Genomic DNA, 21,512 nt, shown 5'->3' on the forward strand with positions numbered 1-21,512 from the left:
ACTAATAAACTCCTTTGGCCAGTGTGGAACCTAAGGCACAAGGATCTTTCAGTGGCTGGCTCAAAGTCACCCAGAATGAAATTCACTTCACAGGATAAACCCCTAGTTGCTGGGATCTGCAGAGGGGTGGGGAGGTGACTTCCATTCTTGAGCATGGACCCCCCTTTAATTCTCACCCCAATCTCATACACTACCCAACCTTCCCCTGCACTGATGGACCCACTTGATGCTTCCAAAGCCATCTGCCATAGGACCTGGAGGGGACAGAGGCCCAGCTCCAGAAATACTACCTGTGCCCACAGCCCCCATGCTGTGCTAGAGTTGCCCTGACTTTCCACTCTGCAGATCGGTCTAGCTGCACCCACCACACACAAACTTTGTCACAACACACATCCCAGGATTGGGAAAGACCATCTGGGGCTGTCTGTAGTCTCCCTTTGCTGCTGTCAGAGGAATGGGGTGGTCCCTCATATAGGACACAAACATACCCAGGGGCAGAAGGGAAATGTAGTTTCTTCCAGGGGTTTGAAAACGTTTGATTTAGAGTCCTGAGCTCTGTCTTCCTGTTTCTCCTTCTGCCACTTTCAGATCTCTTGGAGAGACAAGGTAGGTGAGTTAATTTCTTTTAGAACCAATTAAAAATACCTCTCTTTAATACCTTGGGACCAACATAGCTACAACGACTCTTTTCCCTTTGTACCCACTCTCACCGTCCCTTAGCTGAGACTGTCCCCTGTGATGGGAGTTCAGTCCTGTAACTGGACTGGGTGTTCCCAGCACTGGCAGGAGTGAAAGCCTGTGTGCATTAATGACAGCAGCAACTCTGGGACTCGACACATAGGGAGAAGAGATGGGAGTGAGGAGGTTATGTTTGTGCCTGGTGTGAGTTACTCATGTGGGAATTCTGTGCCACTGCGTACGCACAGAATTCATGTCCAGTGCAGAATTATTTTTTTTGCATGAAGAAAATAAATTCTGCCCGAGAAGTGCTGCAGTTCTGCCTTTCACCCACCCTGTTGCACCAGAACAGCCAACAGCCAGCTGGGTTGATCTTGGTGGGAAATTGTTGCCCCGAGCTATACCCCAAATAGGAAGAGAGTTAGTGGGTGCAACTTAGAAGAGTCCTGAGACATGGCTGCCTCTGGGGGTGGGGAGAGAGTGTCTACTCATTGTCTACTCACAAGAGAGTGTGGAAAAGGGCACAGGAGGAGCAAGTGTCCCCATGGAGACTGCCCAGCCCCAGGTTATCCAGTCCCAGACGCTTCTTCCCCCAAACCTCTTCACCCCTCCAAACATCAGTTACCAGTCTTCCCTCGCTGCTCCCCCTTCCTGACTGGCAGAGAGCCTCTAAGCCAGTAGTGTGTCAGGGCTCAACCCTCTGGCTGAGTCCTTGGGGCACTTTCTTCCTCTCTCAGGGTATCATGCCACAGGGGCCCCACAAATCTACATTGCTTAGGCTTTGGCTTCCACCTCGGGTGGTGGGGCTCAGGGCCCTGGACTTCAGCCCCATGCGCTGGGACTTCAGCTTTCTGCTCTGGGCCTCAGCGAGACTAATGCTGGCCTTGCTTGGCAGCCCCCCTGAAACCTGCTAGTGGCCCCCCAGCGGACCCCAGACCCCTGGTTGAGAACCACTGCCTTACACCACGAATCACAGCAATGTTCAAGTTACTGCCGGTTATAGAATCATAGAATATCAGGATTGGAAAGGACCTCAGGAGGTCATCTAGTCCAACCCCTTGCTCAAAGCAGGACCAATCCTCAACTAAATCATCCCAGCCAGGGGGGAGGTATAGTTCAGTAATTTGAGCATTAACCTGCTAAACCCAGGGTTGTGAGTTCAATCCTTGAGGGGGCCATTTAGGGATCTGGGGCAAAAATCTGTCTGGGGATTGGTCCTGCTTTGAGCAGTGGGTTGGACAAGATGACCACCTGAGGTCCCTTCCAACCCTGATATTCTATGATTTGTCAAGCCTGACCTTGTCCCAAAGGACCAGTCACTTACTTAGGTCAATTGAATCTTAGATCTCACAACAAAGACAATGCTTGTAAACAGTCCTTTAATAACCTGTATTTAGACTTATTTAAAAGGAAATGAGAGTTGTTTATAGAGTTAAAGCAGGTAATCCTATAGATGCAGTGAAGTTACAGTCTTAAATTTCAAAAGGTAATAGAAGTTTCTATAATAGCAAGCTCTTTATCTTCCTTAGGACTAACCCAGGCTAATCAGCGGGGGATCTCTTGCTTATGCCTAGAAACTTTGCCCCCCAGAGTCCAAGCAGAATACAGATAATCAGTTCGTTCTGTATGGGGTTTTTATCCCCTTCCTGCCATGTGATCTGAACTGCAAACTCAGCTAATGGGAAGTCAAGAGCACAACAACAATATTTTGTCTTCTTTAACATCCCATAATAGTCTATCTGGTGTTGATGGACCGTTCCTGCCAGGCAGGATGTAATGCATTCTGTTGCCAATCAGCACTTCACATAGGTAAAGTCTCTCTCCTGTCTGGTGATTTACATAGCCACAGAGGCTCACAATGCAACTAGTCAGATATTATCCCAAGCAGCAACTCACGAGCATTCAATGAAGTCTAAACACATTCTTATAATCCTAATACCTGTTTTAACAATACTAACACAGGTGAGTCAGACTGATTCCAGCTATGTGTTTGTCCATATTCAATTAAGACATCGGGGCTTTTGCAAGAGCTAACACCTCATCTGCCAGTGTCACAGGCAGGATGGGCAGGGATGCTGTCTCTAGCCTCTGTTTGCCAGAAGCTGGGAATGGGTGACAGGGGATGGATCACTTGATGATTACCTGTTCTGTTCTTTCCCTCTGAAGCACCTGGCATTGGCCACTAAGCTAGATGGACCATTGGTCTCACATAGTGGGCCCTTCTTATGTGCACAGTGTCTATGAGCCATATCTACTCATTTGGACTCATTGGGGAGCCACAGAAAGAAACAAGGTGTGCTGAGGCAAGAAGGTCCAGTGTCAGAGCCCCCAGGTTCACGCTTGTTAAAAGCTAAAACTAGGCCCAACCCTTGAAAAGGGGCACTCCCAAGACACACTGTATAAAGGCTGGAGTATCAAACAACTTTGTAAACCTGAGACAGCTGCCTTGGGGACAATGAGAGGGAGAATCCCCAAAGTGACTCCTTTGATTCTGCTCTTTTCTGGCCTTTGGTTCATAGAATAATAGAACTGGAAGGGACCTTGCGAGATCATCTAGTCCAGTCCCCTGCACTCAAGGCAGGACTAAGTATTATCTTAGACAATCGCTGACAGGGGTTTGTCCACCCTGCTCTTAAAAATCCCCAGTGATGGAGATTCCACCACCTTCCTATGCAATTTATTCCAGTGCTTAACCACTCTGACAGGAAGTTTTTTTTCCCTAATCTCCATCCTAAACTGCCCTTACTGCAATTTAAGCCCATTGCTTCTTATCCTATCCTCAGAGGTTAAGAAGAACAATTTTTCTCCCACATCTTTGTAACAACCTTTTATATACTTGAAAACTGTGATCATGTCTCCTCTTCTCCAGACTAAACAAACCCAGTTTTTTCGATCTTCCCTCATAGGTCATGTTTTCTAGACCTTTAATCATTTTTGTTGCTGTTCTCTGGATGTTCTCCAATTTGTCCACATCTTTCCTGAAATGTGGCACCCACAACTGGACACAGTACTTCAGTTGAGGACTAATCCTATTTACTTCAGACCTTTTCTCCAGTTTGTCCAGATCATTTTGAATTTTAATCCTATCCTCCAAAGCACTTGCAACCCCTCCCAGCTTGCTATCGTCCGCAAACTTGATAAGCGTAACAGAGACTGTTACTGGGAGAGTTTCACCATTTCTCAGAGGGTTACACCCTGATGGGAGGGGGCTAGGCCTCTACTGGAAGAAGGTCAATCTGTGCTTCAGTGTGACAGAACCTAGAATGTCCATTAGCAGGGAAAAATCCTGAGGGGAATCGGCATGTGGAATGGACGAAAGCCCCATCTGAATTTTCTCACATTGCCCTTCTCATCCTGTCAGGCTACAGAATAATGTCCACATTTTGCTCCAGATCATCCCATCCTCCCAGGGGGAAGGAAATGGCTGCAATGGAGCTGGCTCAGGTAAGAGATAATCACGGAACTGGTGGTGGGTTCTGCTTGGATGGAGAAGAGCAGTAAAGGCAAAGGAAGGTGGTAGCTGCTACAGGTGGTGGGAGGCAGGAAATAACACGATGTGACAAACCCACTGAGACTTGTGTAATTTAGGGTGTGATTAGGGGGTGTTGTCTGGGAACCACTGTGCCCTCTAACCCTCAAGCTGGCTTGTCTCACACTGCTTTGCTGGAGATTCAGTCAGCCTCTCCAAGCCCTGTTATCACCTAACACGACAGCAGGTGGCACCATACACCCAACTAAGCTACCTGGGTGCTTTACCTGAGCCACTCAAGGACAGATAGAAGACAACAGCCAATTTCCCAGATCCCCAAACTTGCACACTTGCTGTAGTATAAATTCAGAATTATACCATTTTATAGTACACAGGGATCTCCATAATGTAATCTCATTAATATAATTTGCCTTCCCCTCGATATGGGAAAGATGTGCACAACAAGCTTGTGCTAACCACGATGAGATTTTCTCCGGACACTTCACTCAAAATACTTAACACTGGTTAAGATAAAGCATAAAACAAGTTTATTAACTGCAGAAAGATAGATTTTAAGTGATTATTGTTAGAAGAAAAAAGGAGCAGGTTGACCCGAAGGCGAATATGAGTACAGGCTTCTTTATTGCGATACTGTTCCCCTCGACCCAATTGTTGAGTAAGCACTGGATTAGTTACATCACGCTCCTTTTATCTAAGTTAGTATGTACACGCCTACATCCATTACAACACCCCCAAAACCCTTAAGTAATAGAAACACCCATACAGTTAGTATACCCACCTCGTCTATTATTCACAGGATTGCGCATGTCATACAGACATTTTTACCTTGAAAATACAGTTCTTTGCATTAATGTGTTGCTACAAATTTCCCTAATCATCAGTTCTCAGGGGAGGGTGGAAGGGGCCATAAGCCAGGGCTTGTTTATGTAGCTGCGAAAGGAAGGGACGGGGAGATAACATTTCTTTTACTTTCTTTCACACAAAGGACATTCATTCCAACAACTAGATTTCTCATGCATTGATTCTTATCAATTCTTACAAGCAACAGAGAATGGAAAAATATGGCAACTTATTTATTAAGCAAAGAATTACTGCATAGAATCATAGACTATCAGGGTTGGAAGGGACCTCAGGAGGTCATCTAGTCCAACCCCCTGCTCGAAGCAGGACCACTTCCCAACTAAATCATCCCAGCCAGGGCTTTGTCAAGCCTGACCTTAAAAACCTCTAAGGAAGGAGATTCCACCACCTCCCTAGGGAACCCATTCCATTGCTTCACCACCCACCTAGGGAAACAGTTTTTCCTAATATCCAACCTAAATCTCCCCCACCGCAACTTGAGACCATTACTCCTTGTTCTGTCATCTGGTACCACTGAGAACAGTGTAGATCCATCTTCTGTGGAACCCCCTTTCAGGTCGTTGAAAGCAGCTATCAAATCCCACCTCATTCTTCTCTTCTGCAGACTAAACAATCCCAGTTCCCTCAGCCTCTCCTCATAAGTCATGTGCACCAGCCCCCTAATCATTTTTGTTGCCCTCCGCTGGACTCTTTCCAATTTTTCCACATCCTTCTTGTAGTGTGGGGCCCAAAACTGGACACAGTACTCCAGATGAGGCCTCACCAATGTCGAATAGAGGGGAATGATCCTGTCCCTCGATCTGCTGGCAATGCCCCTACTTATACAGCCCAAAATGCCGTTAGCCTCCTTGGCAACAAGGGCACACTGTTGACTCCTATCCAGCTTCTCGTCCGCTGTAACCCCTAGGTCCTTTTCTGCAGAACTGCTTCCTAGCCATTCATTCCCTAGTCTGTAACAGTGAATGGGATTCTTCCGTCCTAAGTGCAGGACTCTGCACTTGTCCTTCTTGAACCTCATTAGGTTTCTTTTGGCCCAATCTTCTAATTTGTCTAGGTCCCTCTGTATCCTATCCCTACCCTCCAGCGTATCTACCACTCCTCCCAGCTTAGTGTCCTCTGCAAACTTGCTGAAAGTGCAGTCCATGCCATCCTCCAGATTATTAATGAAGATATTGAACAAAACCGGCCCCAGGACTGACCCTTGGGGCACTCTGCTTGATACTGGCTGCCAACTAGACATGGAGCCATTGATCACTATCCATTGAGCCCCGACGATCTAGCCAGCTTTCTATCCACCTTACAGTCCATTCATCCAGCCCATACTTCTTTAACTTGGTGGCAAGAATACTGTGGGAGACCGTATCAAAAGCTTTGCTAAAGTCAAGGAATAACACATCCACTGCTTTCCCTTCATCCACAGACCCAGTTATCTCCTCATAGAAGGCAATTAGGTTAGTCAGGCATGACTTGCCCTTGGTGAATCCATGCTGACTGTTCCTGATCACTTTCCTCGCCTCTGCCTTTGTCCCCTAATGCAATGTCAGTACATTAGCAGCTTCTCAGCTCTTTTACTTAACCCTAACATATGCCAACAATTATAAGTGATAGCAAACAGATCAAAGCAGATTACTTAGCAAATAACCAAAAACTCAAACTAAACCTAACATACTATATGGATAGAATTTGAATTAGCAATTTCTCACCCTGACTGATGGTAAAAGCAGTCCACCAAGTTTCCATACACAAGCTAGAAATCCCTTTACCCTGAGACCAGCACTTTACCCAGTTCAGTCTTTGTTTCTTAGGTGTTTCCAGGAGTTCTCTTGCGTGGGGAATGAGGCCAAGAGATGATGTCACGCCCCACCTTATGTAGCTTTTCCACATGGCGGGAACCCTTTCTTCCAAACTCAGTTCCCAGTTCAATTTGTGGAAAAATAGAGGTAACAAAATGGAGTTCAGTGTCATGTGGTCTGGTCACATGCCCTAGCATGCACTGCTGAGTCATAGTAGCCATGACTCATAGGCTGCCTGAAACCTTCACAGGAAGGCTGAGCTCTTCCACGGTCCATTGTCTTTGTTGATGAGCCATCAGCACTGTCTGGCTTCTTCATTGTTGTACCTGAAAGGCTAGTTGTGGGTGTTACCCAGAGTAAAAACATTTGAAATACAGGTACATAGTCAATATCCATAACTTCAGATACAAACATGATCTATGCACACAAATAGGATAATCCTATTCAGCAAATCATAACTTTTCCAATGACACCGCACATGAGGCATCTTGCACATAATGTATCATAATTATGACCTAATCCTATTATAATCATACAGCTATACTGAATATGGGGTGTAGTGCCATATAGAGCCTAAATTCAAGACACAGGAGTTGGGAATGGAATGTCCCCTCTTTGTGGAACAAGAAATAGCTCTCCAACAAGGGCTGGGAAAACTTCCCAGATTCCCAATGCTGGAGCCTGAATCTATTGACACTTCATTAGTTCCCACCACCCCCAATCTTTGTGGCAACTGCTAACTTTCAGTGATGATTTTATATTCTCCTCTAGGTCATTGATAAGAATGTTAAATAGCACAGGGCCAAGATCCAATTATTGCGGGAACCCGCTAGAAATAAATCCATTCGACCATGGTTCCCCATTTACAATCCCAGTTTTTAATCTATTTAATGTATGCCATGTTTATTTTGTATCATTCTAGTTTTTTAGTCAACTTATGACTTGGTTCAGCACAATATGCCTTACCGAAGTCTAGGTATATTACATCAATACTATTAGCTGCAATCAAACTTTTCATCTCCTCCAATAAGGATATCCAGTTAGTTTGATAGGATCTATTTTCTCTAAACCTTTGTTCATGGGTACTAATTATATTATCCTCTTTTTTAATTCTTTATTTTAATGAAATCCAGTATTGGCTGCTCCATTATCTTGTCCAGTATCGATGTCAGACTGACACTCTTGTAATTAGCTGGGTCATCTTTTTTACACTTTTTAAATATTGGGACTGCATTAGCTTTATGCCAGTCTTCTGGAATTTCTCCAGTGTTCCAAGTTCTAATTAAAATAAACATTAACAGTCCACCACGCTCCTCCACCAGGTCTTTTAAAACTCTTGGATACAAGTTATCTGGACCCACTGATTAAACATGTCTAACTTTAATAGCTGCTGTTTAACGTCCTTGTGAGTTCTTGTTGGAATGGAAAGAGTGTCGTCGTCAACATCTTATGATATGAGTACAACATCTGTTTTTCTCCAAATCCAGGGGAGAAATATTTATTGAACATTTTACCTCTTCTGCATTATTTTTGATAATTCTGCCATTTCCGTCTAGTAATTTTACCACTACCATTGTTAGGATTAATTTTGTACTTGATATACTTTTAAAAACTTCCTTCTTATTGTCATTGATTGGTCATTGATTTCTGATAGCCAGTTTTCTACAATTCTGACCTTCTCCCTTATATTCTTTACTATTGACTTCCCCTTTCTTCCCATATTTTATTTGGAGTGTGTTGGGATCCCTACCAGGGAGCCACCAGCAGGGTCCAGAGACAGCCCTATCTCCTATATCAAGCTCTGGCTAGTAGGTATGTGATAAATGTGAAGACCCTGCCTCCATCTGTCAACTGCGAGACACAAACGTTCTCTCTTTCTACCCTCTGATGCCTCCTGGCTGCTCTAACCAACGTGGGGTGGGACTCTACTAACATGTGCCTACCAAAGCTTCCATTTACCTGGTGCTGCTGTTCCGTGAATAGTGGGGTTGTAATGGGGCAGCAGGTACTGAGTGTTGGACTCTTGCTCTTTCAGGGGCCAGTGACTTTCGAGGAGGTGGCTGTGTATTTCACCAGTGGAGAGGGGGCTCTGCTGGACCCCGCTCAGAGAGCCCTCTACAGGGATGTCATGAAGGAGAACTATGAGACGGTGGTCTTTCTGGGTAAGGAGTCCTGTCACCTCAGTTATTAGAAGCTGTGGGGTCTCTAAAGAACCTGAGTAGTAATAACTTTATACCTTTATTCATCATACAAGTTTTGACAAGTTTCCTTGCCCCCATTTTTTTTCCTTATCACCCACCCGCTAGAATAATTTTTGGACATGTGCCTTTTTGGTGCCGTCAGTCATTTTAAAATTGCATTTAATGTATCCTTATTGGATACATTAATAACTAGCACTTTCATGCTTTTTCTTCATTTTAAGAGGAAAATATGCCACCTGTAGAATTCTAAATTGAGTAAATAGGTCGATGACTGACGCATGCTTGTGTGACTGTCAGATGAGCTCATCTTTTGAGAGGAGAGCGCATAGTATTGCCATTCAGGATCCCACTGGTGAAAGGAGAACAGAGCCGTAGAAGGGGGGGAATAGATAATTCTGGGGGGCCAGGAAATGGTGAGGTTGTGGGCAGGGTGAAAGCTAAGAAGCAGCAGGGATGGAGGAGGTAGTGAGAGACGAGGAGGGAACACAAGAAGCCCCAAGGTGCCAGGAGGTGGTGACAGCTGAGAGTACTGGGAAGAAGGGGAGGGGAGTGTGGAGGAAGGACACCCAGGAAGTGGGCTGGGTAGGTCAGTGGGAAGGACGAGAAGTTTTGGGATCTACAGTTGTGGGGGATCCCAGACATTTAACCCTGAATCCCTACCCAAGTCTTGTTGCTTTAGCGCCTACGCTCCAGTTTTATTTCTTTTGTTTCACTTCTTTTTACATTCCCCCCCCCAATATTATTATTTTAACTCTTAACCTCCCTCTCTCGCTCATTACGCCCCTCCCCATCTCTATGCACAGCGACCCTGGCCACCGATCCTGAGTCCTTGCTGCATTCTTCCCTCCCATAGCAGGGCCACTACCTAGGCACAAATGGGCACTTTTTACAGCTCTGAGATTACATATTGGGGTACAACTTTCCCTTGTACATGGCTACTCAAAGTTAATTGAGAAGATGGAATTTGGTGAAACACACAAACTTGATTTAATACAGACAGTTATAATTGAAATCATAGGCAAGGATCAATACACATAATGATTAGACTAAGATAAGTATAGTAAAGAGGGTCTTGCCTTATGCATACTTACAAGTTATGGACACCTTTGGAAACAAAGGTCAAGGGGCAAGGGAGACCATCAGAATGGAGGCCCTGCTTGACTTTACTTGGGGACCTGACAAAATGAAAAAATGGTAACTAGGAGAGGTATTTTATCAGTTTCCTTATGGTAATAGTACGGCTATATACCATATCTGCTCCTTTGCTCTGATTAAAATAATGTCAATAGCTGCTGCAACCCATATCTGGCTTCTGGGAAGTCCATAATTAAGCATCAAGCATTAATACTCATGATTTACATCACTTATTTATCAATTCCAATATATGAATGTGGTCCAGCTGCTGAGATACTGCATAGCAACCTAATTGCTAAAGCCCGCCCCAAATTTACTTCCTTTCAGAATCCTGTGGCGTATTGCACCTATTCTGGTTCCTCATTAGTCTCTCAAAATCAGTGTGCAAAATACCTGATCTGGGATTCTCTCCTTAGTCCGATTCAGGTAAATCCCAGACTTCAGTATAACTACTCCCACAAAGCCTCCACCTAATATAAAGCCCTTAACTGTAGCAAGCTTAATAACCCATTTACTTATGTTCACCTCCTTCCCCTCCATGCATGTTCCAAACTAATAAGCAATACTCTGATAATGACATTTTACCCACAAGACATGTGACTAGGACATAGATCATAAAATCAGGTCAGGGTCAACAGGAGTGAGAGTTTGGAGAGAGTCTTGCCCCCCCCCCCCCCCCTTGCAGAAGCCACAAGCCGTCTTCCCTCCAGGCTCCTTGGATCTTTGAGCCTGTCCCTCCTGAAGTTGCGTGGCCCAGTTCTTGTTTCTTACATTCTCCTTTTCCGGAAGAATTAGAGGCTGTTGCTCCTGAATTTTAGTGTTCCAGCCTTCTCCACACTCTCGGAGAGTGTAATTCTCCCTCCCATTACATCTGAGTCACTAGATTTCCTAATTCCCCAAAATGTGCTTTTGCGATGTCACAGTTTTGGGGTAGCTAAGCCTTTGACCTGCCTCCACGGTCTGCTCAAGGAATGCCCTGTCAGGTATCAGGCCTCTAGCCAGCCCCTCTCTATGGGTAAGGACCCACATGCCTCTCGTTTTTTATTAGAGTTTGAGGATTGCAGCTAGTCCTCCATTGTGTTCATTGGACTAACGTCCAGTTCCTGTGCTTTGCTTTCTCTCTAAGGTCTGTGAGCAGTGTGTGTGTGTGATAGAGGTGGGAATTTTGGAGATACTTGTATGATACCAATACACACCTCAGTTTCCCCTCTGTGATTGGTATTGCTATGATTATAAAGAGCAGGAGACATGAGGTGTTTTGTCACGGAGCTGTCATGGGGTGATATGAATGGGTCATAAGGACTGGCTGGGACCAACCTACATCAATGGAATACTCGACAGAGACAAGGGAATAATTCTCACCTATCCATGGGAGGAGGATCTCAGCTTTGCTGAGTGACGCATACATGGACTCATTATGTTTTTGGGAGCAGGAAAAATTGGGTTTGCAGATGCAGGGAGCTGTACCGGAGTGAAGACAAATGGACAGGCAAAGTGAAAGGAAACCAAACTGTTTTTAACATCAGAATGGCTCAAGAGCATTGGCCAATATGGAGTATATTGTCTTCTTTGCTTCTCTGTCCTAATCTAAAGACTTTTTAATGCTGTGTTTCAGTTGACTAATAAACCCTGCTGTGTTTTAACAGTCTGCCCAGTGTCACAGCAAAAACTTGCTGAGGTGCACTGAAGCATGAATGAGGAACAGTCTCTGAACAGGAGTGTAGTTCAGCTGGACCTGCTGGCAGAGCTCACAGGTTGAAATAGGAGTGTTGAAGCCAGAGGCTCAGTCTCAGGTGCTGAAACTACATGACCTATCCTTGTAGAAGAGTGGGACCCCTTGGGGGTCTGGCGCACTCAAGAGGCACCTCCCAAGGACTGTTTAAAAGCCAGGGCATTGCACATATGCTATGTATCAATGACAGTGTGCCAGATGTTAAGCCTTATGAGAAAAAGATATAAAACAAGAAAAGGATCTAAATGTGTATTTACCATTGCCCCCTCAACAGTCCTCGTGGGAATCCCTCATCAGTTACAAAGGGTACGTCTATACCCAGCCGCTAGTTCGGCGGCTGGCAATCGAACTTCTGGGTTCGACTTATCACGTCTTGTCTGGACGCGATAAGTCGAACCCGGAAGTGCTCGCCGTCGACTGCGGTACTCCAGCTCGGCGAGAGGAGTACCGCGGAGTCGACGGGGGAGCCTGCCTGCCGCGTGTGGACCGAGGTAAGTTCGAACTAAGGTACTTCGAACTTCAGCTACGTTATTTACGTAGCTGAAGTTGCGTACCTTAGTTCGATTTGGGGGTTTAGTGTAGACCAAGCCTAAGTGTATTAAAGGCTTCCTCTAAGGCTTACCTCTTGGTTATCAGGTCATGTCAGTTTTGTTAGAGGGCTTTCCCTTCACCCTCCCACTTCCCTGGTTCTTGTCATGCAGACCACAAGCAGCAAAAGACCAGAAATCCGCAAGGGAAGATAATGTGATGTTTATTGGGGTCATTTCCAAGCAAGCATATTCCAAAGTCTGTTACGCCAGTCGGGCTTGTCGCTATACGCCCAGAGAGTCTGTTCCCCAGTGTTCCGTTCCCAGCTCTGAGGCCATGGAGCATATACCCTGCGTCCCCTTCACAGCTCTGATGCCGCAGAGCGTTGCCTGTGTCCCTGTTCCCATTCCCCCCATTAATAAACCTGATTCCAATTTCCTTTCCCCCTCCTGTTTGACCCCAGTTTATATAGTCATATTCTCAGCTATACCTTAACCAATCATTTTACTGAAATTTAACTAACCATTCCTAACATATTGTACCATAATTCTCTAACCAATTATATCCTACTATCCTAATTAATTACAGCTAGCAAAATTAATTATACAGCAGGCAGAAACAATTAGAGAACCAGACAGATTAACAATAGAAAAGTGATGGCCATAAAGATAAAACAATACAGAAATGAGGGTACCACAACCATTGGTAAGTGTCTGTCTTGTCTATTCAGATTGTAAATTGTTTAGGGCATGGGCCATCTACTATTCTGTGTTTGTACTTCTCCTAGCACAATGGGGACCCACTGTTAGTTGGTCCTTGGGCACTAAGGTAATGAATATGATTCATAATAATAACAACTCTCCTGGCACTTTGAGCAAAGGAAGTTGGCCTTGGGATGGATGTTACTGCTTAAAAATGAGCTGGGCTTAAAATCATGGAATATTCTTTGTGACAAGTATCCCACAAATTCCACTGACCTCCCTTGTTTTCTTTGCCTTGAGCAGGGTTACCAGTTTCCAAACCTGATGTGATCTTGCAGCTGGAACAAGGGGAAGAGCCGTGGGTCCCAGACCTCTACGGCTCTGAGAAAAAAGTGCTCCTGAGAGCTGCCTGCACAGGTGAGGAATTGGTTAAAGCAACTCAAAAACTGTCCATGAATACAGGAAACATTTGGGATGCCCTACAAAGACCTTGTGAGCTCTCCAAGTTCAGGATTGTTCCCTGCAGATGTGGAATCATTAGGCAGATGCCACTCATGGCTTCCCACCTATCCTGACTGAAAACTGGCAGCAGATCCCTCCCTGATCTCGCTTTCCCCTGAGTGTTCTGGTGAGATACGGACTAAAACTGATCCCTTCCTCTCTCCTCTGGGGAAGGGTTTGGGGAAAGTCAGCTCCTGATAGGTTTGATCTCTCCCACACACATTTTTGTTTGTTCATCCCTTTTTCCATTCCTGTCTCTGAGATTTCCTTTCTCCCCGGCACAGAGAGTGACCTATGTCTGGATTCTCTCTGTCTCCCATCAGGTGTTGGGATGGTGAGTGAGAATGAGGAGAATCCCCAGCAGGAAGATGCTGAGCAAGTAGAACCACATGGGATGTTATCAGGAAGATCCAAAGGGAATTTTTCTGGGAGTTGTGAACTCTCAGAAAAAGCAAAAGCCTGTGAGACTCAGCAGAGGCCAGAGGAAAACTTAAATAGCCACTCTGACCTTATTACACACGAGAGAATCAACTTGGAAGAGACACGCTACACATGCCACGAGTATGGGAAAAGCTTCAATGGGAGCTCAGACCTTTTCACATATCAGGGAATCCACAGAGGAGAGAGACCCTACATGTGCTCTGAGTGTGGGAAATGCTTCAATCGGAACTCACACCTTATCTCACATCAGACAGTCCACACGGGTGATAAACCTTATGAATGCTCTGAGTGCGGGAAACGCTTCAATCGGAGCTCATACCTTAACACACACAGGAGAATCCACACGGGTGAGAAACCTTATGGATGCTGTGAGTGTGGGAAAGGCTTCAGTTGGAGCTATGCCCTTATCGCACATCGGAGAATCCACACAGGAGAGACACCCTACACATGCTCTGAGTGTGGGAAAAGCTTTAATCGGAACTCACAACTTATCACACATCGTAGAATCCACACAGGAGAGAAACCCTACACGTGCTCTGAGTGCGGGAAATGCTTCAGTCGGACGTCAGCCCTTATCACACATCGGAGAATCCACACAGGAGAGACGCCCTACACATGCTCTGAATGTGGGAAAAGCTTCAATCAGAGCTCAAACCTTATCACACATCGGAGAATCCACACCGGAGAGATGCCCTACACATGCTCTGAGTGCGGGAAAAGCTTCAAACAGAGCTCTAGCCTGAGCAGACATCAGAGAATCCACACAGGAGAGAGACCCTACACGTGCTCTGAGTGCGGGAAAAACTTCATTGAGCGCTCAGACCTTGTCAGACATCGTAGAATCCACAGTGGAGAGAGACTCTGCGTGTGGGAAAAGCTTAAATCAGAGGTCATTCCCTATTAGACATCAGAAAATCCAAATGGGAGCAAACTGTAAGAAATGCCTTGATTAGGGCTGGCCAAAGATTTGTTTGTTTAAAAAAAAAATCACATTTGCTAATTCCAATATAGTGATCTTTGCATCATCTTCACCGAGTTCTCTCAGCTCCCCCAGATGAGTTGCCTGCTTCTGCCTTTTGCAGCTCACCCTTCTTTGGGGTCAGTCCTGTGATCTTTTCTATCAACTCCTTTCCTTTTGAGTCGTAGGAGTGTGTGTCCCTACAGCCAGGAATGTTCATCAGCTCCAGGTGCGGGAGAGAGGGTTGATCCCAACAAGCTACACTGAGGCAAAAACTACCTGTGCCTTACATCCACCAGGACTGTACATGGCGTTGGCTGCTCAAGTTAGTGATCTTGGTGTAAAAAGACAATTATAGTTGTAGAGCAGATGCAGCCCAGGTGCAGTGGTTGGTATTAGCTTTCCCCTTGACCTGTGCTAAACTCCATGACTTTTCCTAGTCTAAACAAACCCTGAGCATCATGGTTATACTGTTCCCCCAGTTCAAAGCAATTGCTAGTCATCAAGTTCCCCCTTGGGGAACAAATTGTTTCATTCCCAGTTGCTCTGATGTTGCTTCAGGTTGTGCTGGAGAGCAGATATTTTTATTACCGTTTTCCTCACTTAAAATATATTGAACTATAACAAAGAGCAGGAACAGGGCAGGGATAGGGAAAAATGTCATTTCACTCGCTGTAACAACAGAAGAAGCTAGGGTAAGTCAGAGGGATTCCCTTATTCCCCATCACCATCCCAACCCCCCTGTTGTTCAATTGGTTAGGTCAATATTTTTTCTAAAGGGGTGGGAAGAGGATTCCTTATTAAATGACATGTAAAATACCCATGCATTGGGCTCCCAAAACAGTTGTGCCTCAGGCCCTGCAGGAGGTCGCTCCTGAAGATATCTCCTTCCTAATCAGGTGCATGTTGCCTATTATTTGGGAAATGCAATCCCTTTCTGGATAGAGATGGGAAAAATGGAAGTGACGTTTCTGTTCTGTTCAGCTCACCCCTGGGAGATGCTGCAAATTTGTAAAAAATGGAATCTGTGGTGAATGTGGTATAGCTGCAGAAAGATAACTATTTTTAATAGATACCTGACATTTGTTGTCTTACCGGGATTCTAAACCACACCTGATTTTAGTCCCTAATTTAAATCTGTGCCACCAGATTAAAGAAATAAAAAGGCATATTTGGGGGAGTTATACTTCACTATCGCTACTGATATGTTGGGTGGTTGGTGAAGAATTCTACTCCAGAGACTTGGACTAATTTTATACTTAAGGTCAAAGATTTAATAAGGACTCAGGTAGAAGTTGCAGGTACTAATGGTTGATTTTCACCCCAGATATGGAAGCTATGGTAACCTGTGGCCCAGGTAAACTATTTTTAGAACACTGCTCCCTAGTTAAGTGACATTGATCACAGTCCTAAAAGATGCCATGATTAAATTGGGAACAACGGTCTTTTACCATTTGGATCCAAAGTTAGATGAAGCACAGAGAGAAACAGCTGATTCCTTCAGAGCCATTCCATGCCTATGGGTCCCAATCTGGCTGCCTTGTTAGACAAGAAGCACTTCCATGCTGGACAAATGATGGTAGCCAATAAGGGATGTTAGAAGCAGGAGCAGGCTGACCCAGTAGATGGGCTTCTTTATTGCGGTACTTGTTCCCCTGGACCCAATTATCCAGTAAGCACTGAATTAGTTACAGCACGCTCTTTTTTTTTTTTTTTTTTTTTTAGGTTAGTATGTACACGCCTACATTCATTACAACACCCCAAAACCCCTTATTAAGTAATAGAAACACCCGCTGTTAGTAAACCCACCTCTGTCTATTGCTCATAGCATTACACATACTTTTACCTTGAAAATACATTTCTTTGCAACAATTTGTTGCCATAAATCTTTATCCTCAGCAGTTCCCAGGCGAGGGAGGAAGGGGCTGTGAACAGTTCTCAAGGGAGGCGGGGGAAGGGGCCCTAAACCCAGGCTGGTTCATGTAGCTGGGAAAGGGAGGGAGGGGAAGATAACATTCCTTTTGCTTTCTTCTACACAAAGGGCATTTTTCTGCAGCCTCATCTTTATTAATCTTTATGAGCAACAGGGAAGGGAAGAATCTGGCAACTTGCATTTTAAACAAAGAAATACTGAAAAATTTGCAACTTATATATTAGAAACAAAACTATTGCCTACATATGCCTTTGTCCACTAATACCATGTCAGCACATTAGCAGCTTATTGTTATACTTAACCCTAAAATATCCCAACAAGGGAATGTATCAGATTCCAAGTTCAGACTGCAGGATACATGAATGCTGAGTCCTGACTCTGTGGTTTCGTGTCTTAGTTTTGCTATTTAGTCTTATGCATTTGTATCACTTCTCCACCTCCTGCTAGTCTGAAAGATTAGAAAGTGTGAAAATAGAGCACAAGTGGGTTTTTCTCATAATGCAACCTTCCCACATAGTGTGAGACCCCCTTCCACCCATACTTACGGGAGAAGACCCAGGGAGAAATGAACTCACAGAAATGAAAGGGTCCTAGGTTATTGTAGAAGGTGACTTCACACAAAACTCACTGGATGGAAATGGGAATTAAGACAAAACTGCCCTATAGGTTTATATTTTGTAATCTTTGAATAAGTTACCAGCGACAATGAAATTAAACATGAATTAGTGTAACACTGAAAGTTATCACATAATCAGGTTTTCTTCTAGTTCTCTCCTACTATATTGGAAATGGTGGCTAATCCTGAAATTAAAACCTCACTCCAAAGGAATTAGAGTGGGAGAATATGTGAGAGAATTGCATGAACGAGAATAGAGACCCAGTATAGATTAATAATTTCTATTTCAAATGGAATTTATTTTGATCAATTTTCAAATCAATCTTCTGTTAAGAGGAAATTTACTCGAGACAAGAGGTGTAACCTTTTATCCAGTTAGAGGGTAACAGCCACAGAGTTCTCCAGGTCTCTTGTTTGCAAAGCAAAGATGTCACATCAGGCAGGAGATGTCAGAATCTAAAATGGTGATGGATGTGTGATGGTAGCTTTTCTGGGTTGGTGTTTTGTTTTGTTTTTTCAACCAGTTATTTTTATAGGTGCTGAGGCCCCTTTTCCTTTTGAGCACACCTGTTTAACCCTCAGGCCTGGCTCTAAGAACAGGAATACTTGTGGCACCTTGGAGACTAACAAATTTATTTGAGCATAAGCTTTCATGGGTTACAGCCCACTTCTTGTTACTGAGTGACTAGAGAGGTTGAAGTGTTCTCCTACTGTTTTTTTGAATGTTATGATTCCTGATGTCAGATTTGCATTTATTCTTTTGTGTAGAGACTGTCCGGTTTGGCCAATGTACATGGCAGAGGGACATTGCTGGCACATGATGGCATGTACCACATTGGTAGATGTTCAGGTGCACGAGCCCCTGATGGCGTGGCTGATGTGATTAGGTCCTATGATGGTGTCACTTGAATAGATATGTGGGCAGAGTTGGCATCGGGCTTTGTTGCAAGGATAGATTCCTGGGTTAGTGTTTTTGTTGTGTGGTGTGTGGTTGCTGGTGAGTATTTGCTTCAGGTTGGGGGGCTGTTTGTAAGCGAGGTCTGGTCTGTGTCCCAAGATCTGTGAGGAAACCTCCTCAGAACTGGCCTTGTGTTTTTTCATGTTTGATATCTTTGGGGTTTACACATCCAGACTAAATGCGGTTCACAGCAACAGATACTTTGAGAAACCTTCTGGGTTAAGCAGGCCTTTTCCAAATTGACATAGGCCCAAAGTCTGCCTCAATTCAGCTGGATTGGGACACATCTGTATCAAAGGAGTGGTTCACTCCTGATTTGCCCAGAGACCTCGGGGGAGGTGTGGTAAAATAGGATAAGTAGGAATCGACAACAATGAAGTTAAAGGTAAGGGTGAAAGACCCTCACCTTGCAGGTCAACAAGCCTGTTCTGTTCATTCCCTCTGACGCATCTGGCACTGGTCACTCTCAGGCAGCACACTGGGCTAAATGGACCATGGTCTGACCCAGTATGACCAGTCTTGAATTCTTATGTAAGCCATCTACAGCCTTGTCTACACTGGCAAGTTTCTGCTCAGGAAAGCAGCTTTCTGTCATGTAACTTCTGAGGTGTACGCACTGCCAAGCCACTTAGTGCACAGAAACAGCGCAGTTGTAGGGCTGTAAAAAAAACACCCCAACAAGAGTTGTACATCTTTCTGTGCCGGGGCTACAGAAGACACCCTGGTGGATTACAGTGCTGCAATTTGGCCTCCAGGAGGTGTCTCACAATCCCTGTTCTCGTTTCTCTGGTCATCAGTTTGAACTCTACTGCACTACCCTCAGGTGACCAACCATGAACCCCACAAGCAATCTCGTGTCATAGTTACTATGCAGGGCGAGATCAATGTCAAACTCCTCTTGCCTTTGTAGTTTAAGGAATAATTCCACTGCCACTCGTGATGTGTTAGTAAGAGCGAGCAGCATATTGGTCAACAGTGTGGGATCCATTCCTGCTGCCCGAAGAGGCAGAATGTGCAGTACACCAAGCATTGAAAGATGGTGCCAAATGTGAACGGAAGCACAGGGATTTCTGGGATGAGAAGCAATGCATCATGGGGCATTGGGACAGGACCTGGGATGTCCCGCAAGCCCCTCTGTCTTCCCACAACTCTTAGCAGCATAAGAGGAAGAGATGCTCAGTGGGATGCTGAGTACACTGCTCTGAATACCACTGCAAGTGCCACAAGTGTGAACACGCTATTGTGCAGGCAGCTGACAGTGTGAACACACAATAGCACTCAGTGCTCTCTGAGTGGCACTGTAACTCTGCCAATGTAGCCATAACATCAGAGAGACTGACTGCCAGGATCCCAGGACTGATCCCCTCTGGGGAATGAAGCACAAAATCTACAGGCTATGCAGCCTTCACTAGTCTCCCTGTACCTGAAAAGCCTGCTAGCCCAACGTGCTGGACCATCTATGCCAGTACCTGGTTCCTAAACTGCAGCTACAGTTCCCACTCCAGGTGACTCCAAAGACAGAGAGGTGCAGAGATCCAACCCCTTATAATCTTAGAAACATTTTGTTCCTTTTTCTAGTTTTTGTCTGTTTGTTTTTATGAACTTGGAGACCTCCCAGCCTTCTATTAGATTGGGGTGTAACAGTGTGGCTCTGTAGGGGTGAGTGTGTGAACACCTCTGAAATCTACAAAGGGAAGATGCTAGGAAGAATAGTTCCCCAAATCTTAATAGCCTTAAAACTCTGCCCTATGAAATGACTGAATGCATGCTCCTCACCCCTCCTGCACCCCCAGCCCCTGTCGCAGCCAGGAGCCTGCACCCAGCACCCAAACTCCTTCCCAGAGCCTGCACCCTCACCCCCTTCCAACACCCCCCCCTCCTGCCCCTGAACTCGCTCCCAGAGCCTGCACCCCTTACCCCCTCCTGCACCCCTGTCCCAGCCTAGAGCCTGCACCCAAACTCCCTCCACACCCCCTCCCATCCCCAAACTCTCTCCCAGAGACTCCAGCCCCAGTCCAGAGCCAGTAGCCCTCACCCCCTCCTGCACCTCCACCCCTTGCTTCAGTCCGGAGCCTCCACCCCCTCCTGCCACACCCCTCCAATCCCCAAACTCCCTCCCAGAGTCTGCACCTTTACTCTTAGATTAAACAATGTTTAGGGTTTTTTAAATATAAACATTACTATCACCTGAATTTTCCCTCTGCTAGCCAGAATGAACTGAATTGTGCAGTTTTCTGGAAAGTGCAGAGGCATTGAATTTTGAGGAATTTAATCACTGTGTTGTGGGTGGATGTTTTACACTCATCTCAGTGCAAAAAGTGAAATACTAAGGCAATGTCTACATTATAGAATTATGTCAACCTAACAGTCATTAAATCGCTTGTGTGCGCACACACCTGGCTCCTTGTGTTGGCAGTGCACCTCCTCAGCCATCTGTAGCTGCCGGAAGATCCATCTACATGGGGGTTGTTCTGAACACTCAAACTCTGGGAAGCGCCTGAACAGCGGACAGTGCGGCTGGTCCTGGGGAGCGGCTGAGCAGCGATAATGGGGGTGGCTCCAGGGAGCACCCAAGTACCAATCATGGGGGCAGCTAGATAAGTGGCCCCGGGTACCACCTGAGCAACAGTGGTACAGGTGGCGGCCTCAGCAGCAGCCCCTGGGGCCATTGAAAGAGTGGTCCCTGGAGCCTCAGAGCAGCAGCCACAGAGGGCAGTCAGCCCCCACCACTGGAGAAGTGGCCCCCAGACCACTGGGGCCCAGAAGCAGAGATTTAGTAATGGGTATTCATAGTAAAAAAAGGGACAGGACACGGGCCATGAATTTTTGTTTATTGTCCGTGACCTGAACATGACTTTTTCTAAAAATAGCCTAAGAAACTCCCTGGCAGATTTTTAGCTTTTCTAATTTTTCCTTGGTGTCATACAAACATTTTTCCCATCAAAGTGATCAAGGTCTTTTAAAATGAGAAAAACAAATGAAACCGA

General features: G+C 45.3%; 1 protein-coding gene across 1 annotated transcript in view; it reads left to right on the forward strand.

The window, feature by feature from the left end:
- The window catches only part of LOC128822985 (zinc finger protein 3-like), a 120,290-nt gene extending 99,372 nt beyond the window's left edge, over positions 1-20,918 (forward strand). The window contains exons 7-10 of the mRNA XM_054004927.1: positions 4,040-4,122; positions 8,858-8,984; positions 13,422-13,535; positions 13,943-20,918. Of these exons, the coding sequence (XP_053860902.1) occupies positions 4,040-4,122; positions 8,858-8,984; positions 13,422-13,535; positions 13,943-14,964 (1,346 nt within the window). The 3' untranslated portion in view covers positions 14,965-20,918. The remainder of the gene's footprint in view (positions 1-4,039; positions 4,123-8,857; positions 8,985-13,421; positions 13,536-13,942) is intronic.
- Positions 20,919-21,512: the final 594 nt, after the last annotated feature.

This window comes from Malaclemys terrapin, chromosome 15 (assembly GCF_027887155.1).
Source record: "Malaclemys terrapin pileata isolate rMalTer1 chromosome 15, rMalTer1.hap1, whole genome shotgun sequence".
NCBI lineage: Eukaryota > Metazoa > Chordata > Testudines > Emydidae > Malaclemys > Malaclemys terrapin.